The 13,435-nt window shown below is 57.9% G+C and overlaps 2 protein-coding genes across 4 annotated transcripts; one reads left to right on the top strand and one right to left on the bottom strand.

Moving 5' to 3' along the window:
- Positions 1-2,541: 2,541 nt before the first annotated feature.
- Positions 2,542-9,353, bottom strand: LOC139799881 (uncharacterized). Of its 2 annotated transcripts, XM_071752394.1 has the most exons (6): positions 9,086-9,353; positions 7,301-7,999; positions 4,342-4,728; positions 4,053-4,166; positions 3,672-3,754; positions 2,542-3,423 (listed from the first exon to the last, which is right to left on the bottom strand). In XM_071752394.1, the coding sequence occupies exons 1-6, from the start codon at positions 9,144-9,146 to the stop codon at positions 3,349-3,351; spliced, it is 1,419 nt and encodes a 472-aa protein (XP_071608495.1). In that variant the 5' UTR covers positions 9,147-9,353; the 3' UTR covers positions 2,542-3,348. The 2 variants fall into 2 exon arrangements, with proteins under 2 accessions (XP_071608495.1, XP_071608496.1); XM_071752395.1 differs by lacking the exon at positions 4,053-4,166 and having other exon boundaries at positions 3,201-3,423; positions 9,086-9,266.
- Positions 9,354-9,440: 87 nt separating this feature from the next.
- On the top strand, positions 9,441-13,249 carry LOC139799880 (deoxyribodipyrimidine photo-lyase-like). 2 transcript variants are annotated; one of them, XM_071752392.1, is made up of 10 exons: positions 9,441-9,503; positions 9,775-10,057; positions 10,242-10,387; positions 10,533-10,715; positions 10,897-11,055; positions 11,374-11,572; positions 11,662-11,814; positions 12,088-12,209; positions 12,308-12,467; positions 12,674-13,249. In XM_071752392.1, the coding sequence occupies exons 2-10, from the start codon at positions 9,826-9,828 to the stop codon at positions 12,826-12,828; spliced, it is 1,509 nt and encodes a 502-aa protein (XP_071608493.1). In that variant the 5' UTR covers positions 9,441-9,503; positions 9,775-9,825; the 3' UTR covers positions 12,829-13,249. The 2 variants fall into 2 exon arrangements, with proteins under 2 accessions (XP_071608493.1, XP_071608494.1); XM_071752393.1 differs by lacking the exon at positions 10,897-11,055.
- The last annotated feature ends 186 nt before the right edge of the window (positions 13,250-13,435 follow it).

Here is a 13,435-nt window from a genome sequence, read left to right on the forward strand (position 1 = left end):
TCTCTCCCCCTCCATGGACAGCATTATGCAAACCCCCACCACTACATGGTTTTGTAATCAATTAAACACTTCTTAACCATAAATGCCTCCGGGCAACCCCTGCAAAGTGTTATTAGAGGTTTTAGGCAGTACACAGTGTCCCACCAGAGCTGTGCTCCATCGGTAGGGGCAGGGCACACCGAGCGACACCCAGACCCACCGGCGGGGGACGTGCCAGGGGAGGCAAAGTCACGGTCAACAAAACCCCATCCTGTAAACCCACGCATTATCCCTGGCAGCAGGAACAGGGCACAGACAATAAACCAGGCAGAGCACCACTCACCTGGAACAAATGCCCACCCTCTGAAAATGCCAGCTCGGGGGCCAGACCAGGTGCATTGGGGTCCTGTGCAGCCAGTGCTGCAAATCATGTTGTGACTGCCCAGCCCGTGACCACGCGAGCAGCTGCCACACCTGGCTTAGAGGGATGCAAACCCACTGTGGGAGAGCCATTCCTGCCTGTGCTGACAATGCTGTACCTCTTTGTAAAGAGGGGAAGATGTGACGATGTTGGAGTTGCTCCGGATGGTGTTTCAGGTGCAAAAATGTGTTAGGAACCACGGGGATTGTTGCAAATGTTTTGCTTGGCATAGGGGAAAGTAACTCAGATGAAACAAGGCCCTTCCAGCCCACCTTACCCTCAGCCCACCTGCAAGCTCCTGCCCATGGTGTGCTGTGTCCAGGGACCCTCATGGCCTTGCCTCCAGTCCATGCTGCCCCCCAAAAGACCCATCTCCTTGCTGCCCCACCATGTCATGTGGCTGACAAACCAAGTTTGCCCAACTGTTCCATCATCTGCCCACTCTCCCAGGAAAGCCTGCAGCCACTACAGGTCATCCCCTCATCTCCAGGATGGTGCTCTGTTCCCACAGAAGGGGCTTTTCAGTGATCCTTCTGCTACACCTGAAACAAAGGTCCTGTCCAGATGCTCTCCTGCAAGGGTTTCCATCATCTGCAGTTATCGCAGACCAAAGCACTCTATGGGCACCTGAGCTCTTCAGTAGCCCACAGCTGGGGGGCAATGATGGGAATCCCAGCACCTAGGGGCTCTGTACCATCTGGGCATGGTACAGCATGGCCCAGCACAGTGTCTTATCAGCCTTCCTGGAATTAATGGGCTGGTTGTTCCAGCTCTGCAGAGGTCCCAGGATCTCCTACTGGCATCACTCCCGCCTCCAGGCAAGGGCATTCAGAGAGGGCTCAGGGGTGGTGCTGGGGGGAACTGGGTTATCCATCAACCCCACAGGTTCTGGATGACTTGGCAAGCCAGGGGTTTTGCAACACCCTCCTGCTAAACAGCAGTATCTGGGCTATAGCCATGGGCAGGGGTGAAAGGCAGGGGTCTACTGGAAGGGACACCTGAGTCACAAGAGACTTGAGACATGTGCCCTGTGATGCTGCTGGGCCCTCTGAAGGTGACCATCCTGCTGGGCACAGGATCTGCTCCTTTGGGCACTGCTGAGGGGTGGTGGGGCGGTGTTACAGCAAAGAGGCTGAGAAACTATTTACAGGCTGAGAAATCAGCAGGACCCAAATCTGACCTTTCAAGGCCCCTCTGGTCAGGGGTCAGCAGCAAGCAAGCAACCATGCAGTGAAGGTGGTGGCCAGCATCCTTGAGGATGACAGGCATGGAGAGCATGGGTAGTGTCAGGAATTTGTCAAAACTCTGTCCCCAGTGTCTGGGCAGTGCCCAGAATCCCGTGTGAGCCATGGGCCCCCACCATGCCCCTTTTCTCCATCCCAGGCTGGGGGACAGAGAGGCTCAGTGGGACCAGAGCATCTCCTCCCCCTGCCACCCCTCGACCATGATACCAGTGGAAGGCAGCTGTGTTGGCAGGGGACAACCAGTGCCCCAGTCACCTTTTCATCCCGGCACTTCAGGACCTTTTCCTCCCTTTGTGACGCATTTTGGCTCCATTACCACGGCCTTGGCCCTGGGCCATGTCCTGGGGTCTGAAGTTATGGATTCAACAGCCGGAGAAATCAGCCTGGTGGGACGTGGCGTGGGAGGACTCTTGGCCCAGCTCCACGGTGTAGGCAGAGCATGAGGATTTCTTTCCCAGTACCCCACCAGGCATCCAGCACAGGCACCCGTTCCAGCAGGATTTGCCCTGTTCCCCAGTTCCCTGCCCAGGCACTATGAGAACCTTCTTGGTGCAAACATCTCCAACAAGCACCCAGAAATCCAGGCAGGGTCCTGGAGAGTAAAGGAACTACACAGGGATGCAAAGAGCTTCCCAAATGGGAGCACCCTGAGGAGCTGCCTGGGCTCAGCCTCCAGCCCAGCCTCTCCCAGCCCCTGTGCTGGCAGACAGCCAGGTGATCCCAAGGTGCCTTTCCTCATCCCATCCAGCTGCTGGCTCCTTCCCAGTTGGGTGACAACCCAGGGGACTCTCCTGGAGTTTGGCATCCCACAGCCCCATGCTCCCCCTCCCAACCCTCCCTGTGCTGAGCAGATTGCCAGTAGGGAGCAGATGAAAATAACCCCAGATAACCAACATGGCTATTTTGCTTATTATTTTAGTTTTCAATCTCCCGGCGAGGTGACTTGCTTAAGCTAATAATTGCTTCAGTTGTATTTTATCTGGGTAATTAATCAGTTAATAAATGACTTTGCTGTAGGGGGACAGACGCTGAGGCTGTCTCCTTAGCTTGGGACTGGAAAAAAACAGGGAAGGAGCACAGCCCACGGGATTTCCATGGCTCCACAGTGAAGACAGCTGCTCTTGGCAGCTCTGGGGTGTCCTGGGGCAGAGAGGACCAAGGTGGGGAACCTCAGGCTCCCAGCCTATCGGGGCACAGAGCCATCCTTGGGAATGTCTACAGCACCCCCTGCCAGGAGGGGACAGCCCTGAGCCCCTCTCACTGCTGCCAAGAATTTAGGACTGAGCTGGTTTTCCTCACTGATACCACTGCTAGATGGCAAACATGAAAACTGGGGAAGGAAACTTTGAAAAAAAAAAAAAAGAAAAAAGAATTCATCATCTTTGCCATGAGAGGTATGCTCCTCTGTTGGTGCTACCACAGGGTGTGCTGTTGGCCCCGGGGTTGTCCCATTGTGGGAGCCAGGCCCAGTGAAGATTTGTGGGAAGGCTCATGTTCTACAGTCAGGCTTCAGGAAAGGGCAGGGGCACCCCAGCCCACAGAGGGCATTGGAGGTCCTCTGGGGGTGTGCAGTGAAGGATGGAGAGTCCCAAGTTCAAGGGGAGCTGTACAGGTTACCCCAAGGGCTGTAGCACTGTGGAGTAAGGAGTTGGGAGCAGAATGTTTGCCAAGTCCATGGGCATCCCAGCTGGCAAGGAAGAGCAGTCAGGTCCTTCTCTTCCCTCGCCACTTCAGTGCCAGGCCAGCACATGGAAACGCTGTCTGCAGGTCCTCATGGAGCTGGGGGGAGAGGACAGCCATCAAACCATGTCAGAAGCGGTCTTTAACCCCTGCTCCCCACCCACGAGGGGCCTCAACCTCAACTACAGCAGCTAAAGGAAGGTCTCCTCTTCATCTAAAAGAGCTGGGGGTGAGATTCAATGTGAGACCCAGCTCTTCCCCTCCCACTGGCTGCCAGAACTCCTCCTCAGCTGCCTGGACCGTGGCCAGCAGATGCAAAGTGGCACCACACTCCTGGCACACCTCACCTTGGACAACACCAGCTCCTGCACCGTGGTGTTCCCCAGGTCCAGGGGAACAGTTAGCCGCAGGGACAGAAAGAGAGATGCATCTAAGGACAGAAAAGATGGCTCTGGTTATTGGCCTGGGACACTGGTCTGTGTCAAAGGACCTGGAGGTCTCTCCCCAGGACCACTGGCACAGACACAGGATATCCTCTCAGGCTAATCATGTCACAGATACCCTGTGGTGTCAGAACAACCTCCCACCTGTACAGCAGTCACAAGTCCCACAGAACATCAATACCCCCATACTGGGAACACAACAAAAGCAGTGGGGCTCCAGGATCTCCCACACTGGCCCCTTTAAGCCCAAAGCCACCACTTTTGGAGGAGTGGTAAAGCACTTACTGGTGTTGTACATGATGGTAGGGCAGATGGTTGTCACTGGCACATCTGCAGGAGTGCTGAGGGTAACCTCTGAGACTTGGGATGAGCCAGTAGCAAAGGAAGAGGAGTCCATGCCTGAGCAAAGCAACATTGCATTAGCACTGCAGAGAGGTGCAGGATGCTCCTCAGCTGTGAATGAACCAAGCCTAAATGCAGAAGCCTACATGAAACCACCCAGATACATGCTCAGCATCACTGTGGGATTTATCGCCCTGCCCCATTCCTCTAGGCACTGTGCCACTGCTCTCACCTGTGGCTGCACTGAGGGTTTCAGGTGCTGCTGAGGTGTTCAGAGTTGTCTCCTCAGTCATGGTGGAGATGCCAGGGGTAATCCCAGAGATGGTCTCCACCAACTGGCTGGGGGTGGGGTTGCTCCCGGGCAACCTGGTATCAGGGATAGTCGTGGTGTCCAATGGGCTGGCTGAAGGCTTGGTTGAAGTGGCAGCTGGTGCTGGTGTGGTGGGAGATGAGGTGCTGTGAGTCTCTGGGGAGATGCTGGATCTCTCCTGGGTTGTTTCAGGACTGAAGGGAGGGATGGTGGCTGCAGTGGCAGACAGCAGTGCTGAGGTCCCCATAGGTATTGAGGAGGTAGATAGAGCTGAGGGCACAGTCGTTGTCACATCCTTTGTGGTGGTCCCTGCAATAAGGTGGGAGAGTAAGGTGTGCAGGGGCTGGCAATGAAAGGCTGAAGTCATGGTTGTGCCAGGGACAGTGCAGCAGCATCACCACCACCATGAGATCCCAAAGGACCCAGAGCTACACATTAGTCATGGATCATCAGGAGTGGAGATTCACTGTCCTGCATGGACGAAGCACAAGGATGCCCTGGATGGGCATCAGGAAGGCAGGGCATGCAAATCCCCCAGCCTGACAAAGCAGGAACAAGCCATGGGCATCACCAGTCTCGGGGCAGAAACGCTGGTAGGTGCCAGCACAGAGACCCATTCCACAACATTCACCCATCCCTGGAGGAAGTCAGACAAACCCATTGGACGGGAAGAGCCATGCAGGAACTGGTGACCGTGAGACAGTCTGAAACTGCAGCAGCAGCAGTTTACACAAACCTCTCTGCTGCAGATAGTCAGGAACTGATAGCGCGGGGTGTAAATAATGGGCAAGGGGGAGCCAGCCCCAGTGAGGGGGGGCCACAGGGGAACCAATCCCAGCTTGCAGCTCAGGGAGAGTTGGTAGAGGCACATAGCAACCCATGAAAGCTGCGCAGGGGGCTGAGGGATGCAGGAGGGCTGGGGCTGTTGGCTGTGTCTCAGGTCAGTGCTGTGGGGCAGGCAAAGAAAGGAGCACAGCAGGCACCCACTCGGCAAGGGCTCCAGGGCCCTCCATGCTGCACCTGGGGCTCACGTCCTCTCTGCCCACACAGACCCTGGGCCAGGGCAGCCTGCAGTCACAAGGGACTGCCTGGGCATCCATAACTCTCTACAAAAGAATACACAAAACAGCCTGCCTTCCACGGCATCCATGAAGGGGTCTCTGAGAGGCAGCGAGATGGAGATGCCAGGTGGGATTCCCCCTTGATGTTGGCCAAGCAGAAGCCAGGCATCAGCTGGTTAAATAATAATAATATGGAGAAGGGCAAAGGTCTGATCCAAGCCTGTGCTCAGTGGGTGTCTGCACTGAAAGGCCTCATCCTCACACAAAGAAGGAACAGTAGGTCCACCTCTGTTTCCCACACCCCACAGGCACCTGCTGCACGTGATTCACCCCACCACCCCGGGGAACGCAGCTCCCCGCTCCCATCACGTCCCGCTCAGCCCTTACCCAGCGAGAGGTTCAGCACGATGAGGACAGCGAGGCTCAGCAGCAGCAGCAGGGGCAGGGGCAGCAGCCCTCTCTGCCTGGCCATGTCCAGGTGGGTGAGATCCAATGTCCCACCTCTGGCACTGCTCCGAGCACTCCCCATGGCCCCGGCTCTGAGGTTTTCTGGGTCTCCTTTCCCCGGCAGAGAAAGAGCATCCAGGTGTGTCCTTTCACTCCCCAGGTATTGGCAGGGAAGTTTCCACCCAACACAGACACTCCCAGGGATGGGCGTGATGCTGAGCAGACATCAGCTGCACAGCTGGACCCGGGACAGCCAGAAGCAGTGGGCAGGATAGGCTGGCAGAGCCACCACTGATGCAGACCAGGTCCCTGCAGCACAGGACCGTGCTGAGGGAATCGTGACAGCAGAAAAAAAACCCAGAAGTGAAGTTCAGTGGGGAGTCCCAACACCAACACCCTCAGGGATAACAGCCCGCTCTGTCTGAGAGCGAAGAATGGGAGAGGAGAACAGGCGTTGCTCAGGAAGGGCGTGATCCAGGCTCAGGGTTTGTTCCCTGGCTGTCTGTACAGGCATCACTTCCCCGTGTCACAGCATGTCACAGCTGAAGCGCGCCACTGACAGCCGGAGCCACTTCCTTCTCCTTGGGGTCAGGGACAAGAGCAGCCGGAGGTGCCTGTGGGCATCGGGCCAGGGTACAGGCATTCCACAGGCAGACAGGGGAAATGCAGGGGTGCCAGGCCACAGCACCCTGCTGCTGTAGGGCACTGCCACGCACAGGCACATTGAGGGCATCATCAGGGTAGGGGCACTGCTGGGGTGCCCCCACACTGTGGGCACTGGGCCAGGGTACAGGTACTCTGTCAGCACAGTCACTCCGCTGGGTTACAGGGGCACAAGAGACATGTGCTTAGCAGGGACAACACCTGGAAGGATACAGACTCCCTGCCTGGTTCAGGTGCATGGAGTCACCAGGATACAGTCTCACTGCTGGGACACCCTGCCCAGGCAGGGGCACTGCCAGGGTAGGGCTGCCTGGGGTGAGTGTTGGGGTTCAGCCACACTCCTGGGCTACAGCCACATTCCCAGGATTCCCAGCCACACCACCAGGCGCACGGCCATGCAGCCAGGCTACAGCCGGACCGCCAGGGTGCAGTCACACCGCCAGAGTACAGCCCCACCGCCGGGTACAGGCGCGCAGCAGCTGCCCCGCCCCTTCCAGAAGCTCCGCACCCAACGCGCAGCGGACACGCCCCTCCCGCAGCCCCCGCCCCGGTGCGGGTTGTTGTGGGGCGGCCAGAACTGAACCCGCGGTGTAGAGCGGGTCGGGTCGGGTGTGGCCGTGCCGTGTGGGCGGCTAGGGCCATGGAGCCTGGCGGCAGCGGGACGGCAGATCCCGCAGGGATTTGTGCCCCTATCCCCGGGCTGTGCTCACCTGTGGTGTCACTGAGGGTCTGGGGTGCTGTCGGGATGGAGGAACCTGGGGTGGTCGCCACGGGCTCGTTCGGGGCGGAGGTGCTCCTGGAGACCACCGTGCTGGTCACGGTGGTGGCTGTGGTGTCAGATGTGGTTGTCGAGGTCTCGTCCAGAGATGTGTTGCCAAGCAGCAGAGTCATGGCAGGCCCTTGGCTGGTGCTCGTGCGGAGCGTGGGGCCCATCGAGGTGAGGCGCAGGGCAGCAGAGGTGGGTGAAGGCAGCGTGCTCCTTTTGACTCCAAACGAGGTGACAGCCAAGGCCAGGCTGGTCCCTCGAGGCGTGTCAGTGGTTGTCTGAGCACAGTTGGATTTCATGGCTGTGGGGGTTGGAGTTGGGGTGCTGGTGGTGAGCTCCAGCCCTGTTGGGGAGGGGTCCACAGCAGTACTGGAAGGCGACCCGGGGATATTGTGGGCTGTGCTGCCCTTTGCCTGCAGTGTGCTGATGCCAGACACTTCTGGGCTTCTTTCCCCAAGAGTGACAGTGCTGACTTTGAAGGCATCTGTGAGCACCTCTGGGGCTGAGGTTTCAGGACTGGAGGAGGGGACTGTGGCTGTAGTGGTGGAGTTGGTAGTGGGCAGCAGCACCGTGGTCTCTGTGGGTGTCAAGGAGGTAGGGAGAGTTGTGGACACAGTGACTGCCACATCTGTGATGGTGGCCCCTGCAAAAAGGGGAGAGAGTAAATCACGTAAGGGCTGCCAAAGAAAGGCTGAGATCATAGCTGTGCAAGGGATGGTGCAGCATCACCATCATAATCTTCCTGAACTATGCATCAGCCATGGATTGTTAGGAGTTGGGATTCATTGTCCTGCATGGATGAAGCACGAGGATGCCCTGAACAGCAGCACAATTGTCAGGAAGGCAGGGCACGTAAATCCCCCAGCCTGACAAAGCAGGAACAAGCTATGAGCATCACCAGTCTCAGGGCAGAAACGCTGGTAGGTGCCAGCACAGAGACCCATTCCACAACATTCACCCATCCCTGGAGGAAGTCAGACAAACCTGTTGGACAGGAAGAGCCGTGCAGGAACTGGTGACCATGAGACAGTCTGGAACTGCAGCAGCAGCAGTTTACACAAACCTCTCTGCTGCAGATAGTCAGGAACTGATAGCGCGGGGTGTAAATAATGGGCAAGGGGGAGCCAGCCCCAGTGAGGGGGGGCCACAGGGGAACCAATCCCAGCTTGCAACTCAGGGAGAGTTGGTAGAAGCACATAGCAACCCATGAAAGCTCTGTGTAGTGTTGAGGGATGCAGGAGGACTGCAGCTAGGGGCTGCAGCTTGAGGCTTGCAGGAAGGAAGTAGAAGCTTCAGGTTTATTCCCAGTGCTCCACAAAACACTGCTCTTGTTGCATGTCAAGTGCAAACATGGTATTTGCAGTTTTTCAGGCCCACGACATCATAGTGATGCTGCCACCTGAGCAGGGCCGTTTGCTGCATCTGGGCAGGTCATAGCAAGGGTAAGGAACCCAGCAGGAACCAAGGTTCAGCAAGGGGGCCCAGCTGGGACCAAAGTTTTTTTAGCCAAGATGGAGATACACATGAGAGGCAAAAGAAATAAAGCCAAGCTTGTCACAGCCTTGTTCAGTCACTGGGACAGGACTGAGATGTTGGAGAGCAAACAGCACCCACCACGTTCCATCTCTGTGGGTGAAACCACCCTAGGGCCACACACCTCCCTGGGGACCAATGCTCCCACTCCTCACCCAACCCCCCCAGAGAGCATCGCATCCCTCCCAGCCCTTACCCAGCACGTCAAGGCTCAGTAGCAGCAGCAGCAGGGGCAACTTTCCTCCTTGCCCACCCATGTCCAGAACCGGCACCCGCTACTCTGCGTGCGGGGACAGGTCCCTGCACCCGAGGATGCTGGTGCCAGCGGGGAACTACGCTGCCAAGTGAGGGCTGAAGATGGCTGGAGACACTTCCTCATTCCCAGGGGCAGGGAGGGGAGGCACAAGCTGGCATTCTCCCCCTCCTGGGGGCCGGTGCTCCGCCGATGTCGGCGGAGCACCAGCTCCCGTGTGCGGGGCGGGCGGAGCGGTACCAGATGCTGGTGTCACGCCCCTTACCCAAAAGGACACGCCTATCCCACGCCCTCTTAGCACGGGTACCCCCCCGCCCCCTCTCCAGCTTGTGTAACAACGGAGGCACCGCGTGGCTGCTAGGTAGGACCGGGACCAGAACCCTGGACCAGGGTGGACCAGGGACTGGGGACCGGGAGCGGGAACTGGGAGTTGGGGCCCAGACCTGGACCCCCGGGCTCTGTGTAGGGACCAGGTATCGGGGACTAGAAGCAGATCAGGGACCGGGGTGGGCAGGGTACCCCCATGCCGGGGCACCGGGAGCGGACCGGGGACCAGCATCCCCTGCGCTCAGAGGGTGGACTGGAATGGGCGAGGCACCGGGAGCTTAAAACGGTTCCGTTTCCCTTCGCAGCAGCCACACGGAACCACGCTGCTCGGGGTGGCGGCCCGAGCGTTCCTAAGGATGCGGCGGCGACAAGGAAAGCGAAAGGCGGAGGGCACCGAGCTGCCAGGCGTGTCTCGGAGGAGGACGGAGGAAGAGGAGGCGGTGCAGGAGGCCCGGCGGAGGGCAGCCCCGTCCATACGGGAGTTTAAGTTCAACAAAAAGCGGGTTCGCCTCGTCTCGCAGGGCTCAGACCTGAAGGATGATGCTCGGTGCATTCTCTACTGGATGTCCCGGGACCAGCGGGTGCAAGGTGGGGAACCCGCTGGCAGAGGGAGCAGGAAGTGGTACTTCTACGGGTGGTGAAAGCCATGGTCCCTTCTTGGAGCTGGTATCCCCTCTGCAGGGGGAACTGGAGGCATTCCTCTTGTGAAACCCCATCTCCATCCCCTCAGCAAAGCCTCCCACCAACACTGCCCCGTGTGCTCTCTTCCCAGATAACTGGGCTTTCCTCTACGCCCAGCGCCTGGCCCTCAAGCAGGAGCTGCCTCTGCACGTCTGTTTCTGCTTGGTGCCCAAATTCCTGGATGCCACCATCCGCCACTATGGCTTCATGCTGAGGGGCCTGCAGGAGGTGACCAAGGTACAACTGCAGTGGGGATATCTATGATGGGTGGGACAAGGTCTTGAGGAAGTGGAGAGGCAGATCCACCCCTTCAGTGGGTGGTGGTGGGATGGGGTCTTGCAGATGCATGAACCTTCCCATACTCCTTTACCCCTCACTGCAGGAGTGTGCAGAGCTGAACATCCCCTTCCACTTGCTGCTGGGCTATGCCAAGGATGTGCTGCCTGCATTCGTGGTGGAGCATGGAGTGGGAGGGCTGGTGACAGACTTCTGTCCTCTCCGCCTCCCCCGGCAGTGGGTGGAAGATGTCAAGGAGCGGTTGCCAGATGATGTGCCTTTTGCACAGGTGGGTGCCTGTGCTCTGGCAGGGGAAAACTCTAGTTCATGAGACATGTGAGGAGTTTGTCTCCTGTGTTTCATGCCTGCAGAGGCATGCTGCAGTGTCCTGAGCAGAGACTGTATGTATCATGTCATCGGGACTCTTTGCCTCTCCTCTTCACACCTTCCTCGCTGGCTTTACTTCCCAGGTTGATGCCCACAACATTGTGCCATGCTGGGTCGCCTCCCCCAAACAGGAGTACAGTGCCAGAACCATCCGGGGCAAGATCCACGCTCAGCTGCCTGAATTCCTCACCGAGTTCCCCCCTGTCATTCCTCACCCGTATTCCCCTTCCTGCCCAGCAGAGGTATCATCAAGAGACACCTCCACACCCACTCGTGGCCAGTCACAGTTTCACAGCTGCTTTTTGATCCTGGGAGGGGATGGCAAGGGATGGGGACAGTGACCCCTGAGGCCACATGCAGGTGGTGTGCAGATGGGGATGCCCTGGGGATAGGAGGTTGGCTCTTCATTCATTCAATTCCCTCATCTCTTAAGGTTAAGAGTGGGAGGCTGGCATGAACTAAGGATTTGTTGGTCAGGGACATCAGGGTACATAATGCTTGGGGCAGCCCTTGCTGAAGAGCATCCTCTAATGTACTCACACTGCTTGCTGGCTGCCCAGCCCATTGCTTGGGAGGCCTGTTATTCCAGCTTGCAGGTGGATCGCACCGTGAAGGAGGTGGAGTGGGCAACCCCTGGCACAGCTGCGGGGATGGCTGTGCTGAAGTCCTTCATCACTGAGCGCCTGAAATCTTTCAGCTCCCACCGAAACGACCCCAACAAGGCGGCACTCAGCAACCTCTCCCCGTGGTTCCACTTCGGTGAGCATCCCAGGCTCCTCACTCTGCAGCAGGACTGAGCACAGTGGCTTGGACCAGCAGCCTGAGTTGCTCCCTCCTCATGTCCTCAGGCCAGGTTTCCACCCAGCGAGCCATCCTGGAGGTGCAGAAACACCGGCGCAAGTACAAGGAGTCAGTGGATGCATTTGTGGAGGAAGCTGTGGTGCGGCGGGAGCTGGCTGAAAACTTTTGCTACTACAATGAGAACTACGATAGTGTGCAAGGTGACAGCCCCTGCTTGGGTGGGCAGACACTGAGGGCTGGGCTGTACCCAACTGGTCACCCCAACTTGGCAATCCCATTTCTGCTAAGAGGGGGGCTGTGGGGGCACTAATTGTTTGTTAGCTTCTGGAGGTAGGACAGGAAGTGGTGGATGCCCTCTTCAAGGCTGGTGTCTCCAGGGCCAAGTGCCCTCAGTAGCTCTGTTCTCCATCCCTTCGTCAGGGCGCTGCAGGAGCAGGTTGCTCAGCTTTGCTCCTCACCTCTCTTGCTCACAGGTGCCTATGACTGGGCACAAACCACCCTGAATCTCCATGCCAAAGACAAGAGGCCTTTTCTCTACAAGCTGCAGGAGCTGGAACAGGGGACCACGCATGACCCACTCTGGAATGCTGCCCAGGTAGGTATCCTGAATCTCCCCTACAAAATGCTGAGCCCTTTCCCAAAGGGCAGAGGTGAGATGGCATGGACTGTCTGATGGCTGTGCTTTTCCCCCAGCTACAAATGGTCCAGGAGGGCAAGATGCATGGCTTCCTGCGGATGTACTGGGCCAAGAAGATCCTGGAGTGGACCCGCTCCCCTGAGGAGGCCCTGCAGTTTGCCATCTACCTCAATGACCGCTACGAGCTGGACGGGAGGGACCCCAATGGATACGTAGGTAAGCTGCAGAAGGGGGCATGGGTTGTAGGATGGCATCATCTCTGACGGCCAAGGCTATGGGAGGGTAGGGAGCAGGTGGTGGGGCTTTCTGCAGACAACCCAGCCCATGCACCATCCCATCCTGCTTTGTACCCACATCCCACTTGCTGCCCAGATGCCTCTGAGCAAGGAGGAGGGCTGATGCTCTGTCCCCAAACCCGGCAGGTTGCCTCTGGTCCATCTGTGGCATACACGACCAGGGCTGGGCAGAGCGGGCCATCTTCGGGAAGATCCGCTACATGAACTACGCCGGCTGCAAGCGCAAGTTTGATGTGGGCGAGTTCGAGCGTCGCTACGCTGCCTACACACCCTCCCAGTGACAGGGACAGCCTGCCTGGAGATGGCTCCTTCCCCTCCATGCTGGGGAGCAGACGTTCCTTTGCCTGGGTGCTAGCTCACACCTCACACCCCGGCCAAGGATGGCCCTGGGTGCTGTTGGAGGGCTCGCTGCAACAAACCTCAGGGTTTTGCAGTTCTCCCTCCCCTGCTCAAGCTGCCGTGCTGGGGCAGCTGCTGGAGCCTTGCAGGACTGTCCTGCAGGCACGGGTTTGCTGGCAGCTGCATGAGCCCATCCTCAGCCTGACAGCAACCTTTTCTACACCCACTATGCTCAGGAGTAAGCCCAAGTCACAGCTGCTGCTGCAAACCACAGCTTAGATTTAGGCTGAGCAGGGCTTTTCTGCAGAGACAGTGCTGTGCTGGGCTTGCACACACGTTTCAATAGTTGTTTTACGGTTTACAGTTTGTATTTCTGGTGTCTGTGGTGTTTATGGGGCATTACATGACATTGCTGAAAGGGGAGAGCTGGACTATGTTGGGCAGGGATACCAGGAGGGGCACCCTGGGCCCCTCTGCCAGCAGCAAAGGCCGGCTGAGGAAGGGGACAGGTGTCAAAGAGCTACTTACTCAGTGGCTTCTACCTCCAGC

This window comes from Heliangelus exortis, chromosome 9 (assembly GCF_036169615.1).
Source record: "Heliangelus exortis chromosome 9, bHelExo1.hap1, whole genome shotgun sequence".
NCBI lineage: Eukaryota > Metazoa > Chordata > Aves > Apodiformes > Trochilidae > Heliangelus > Heliangelus exortis.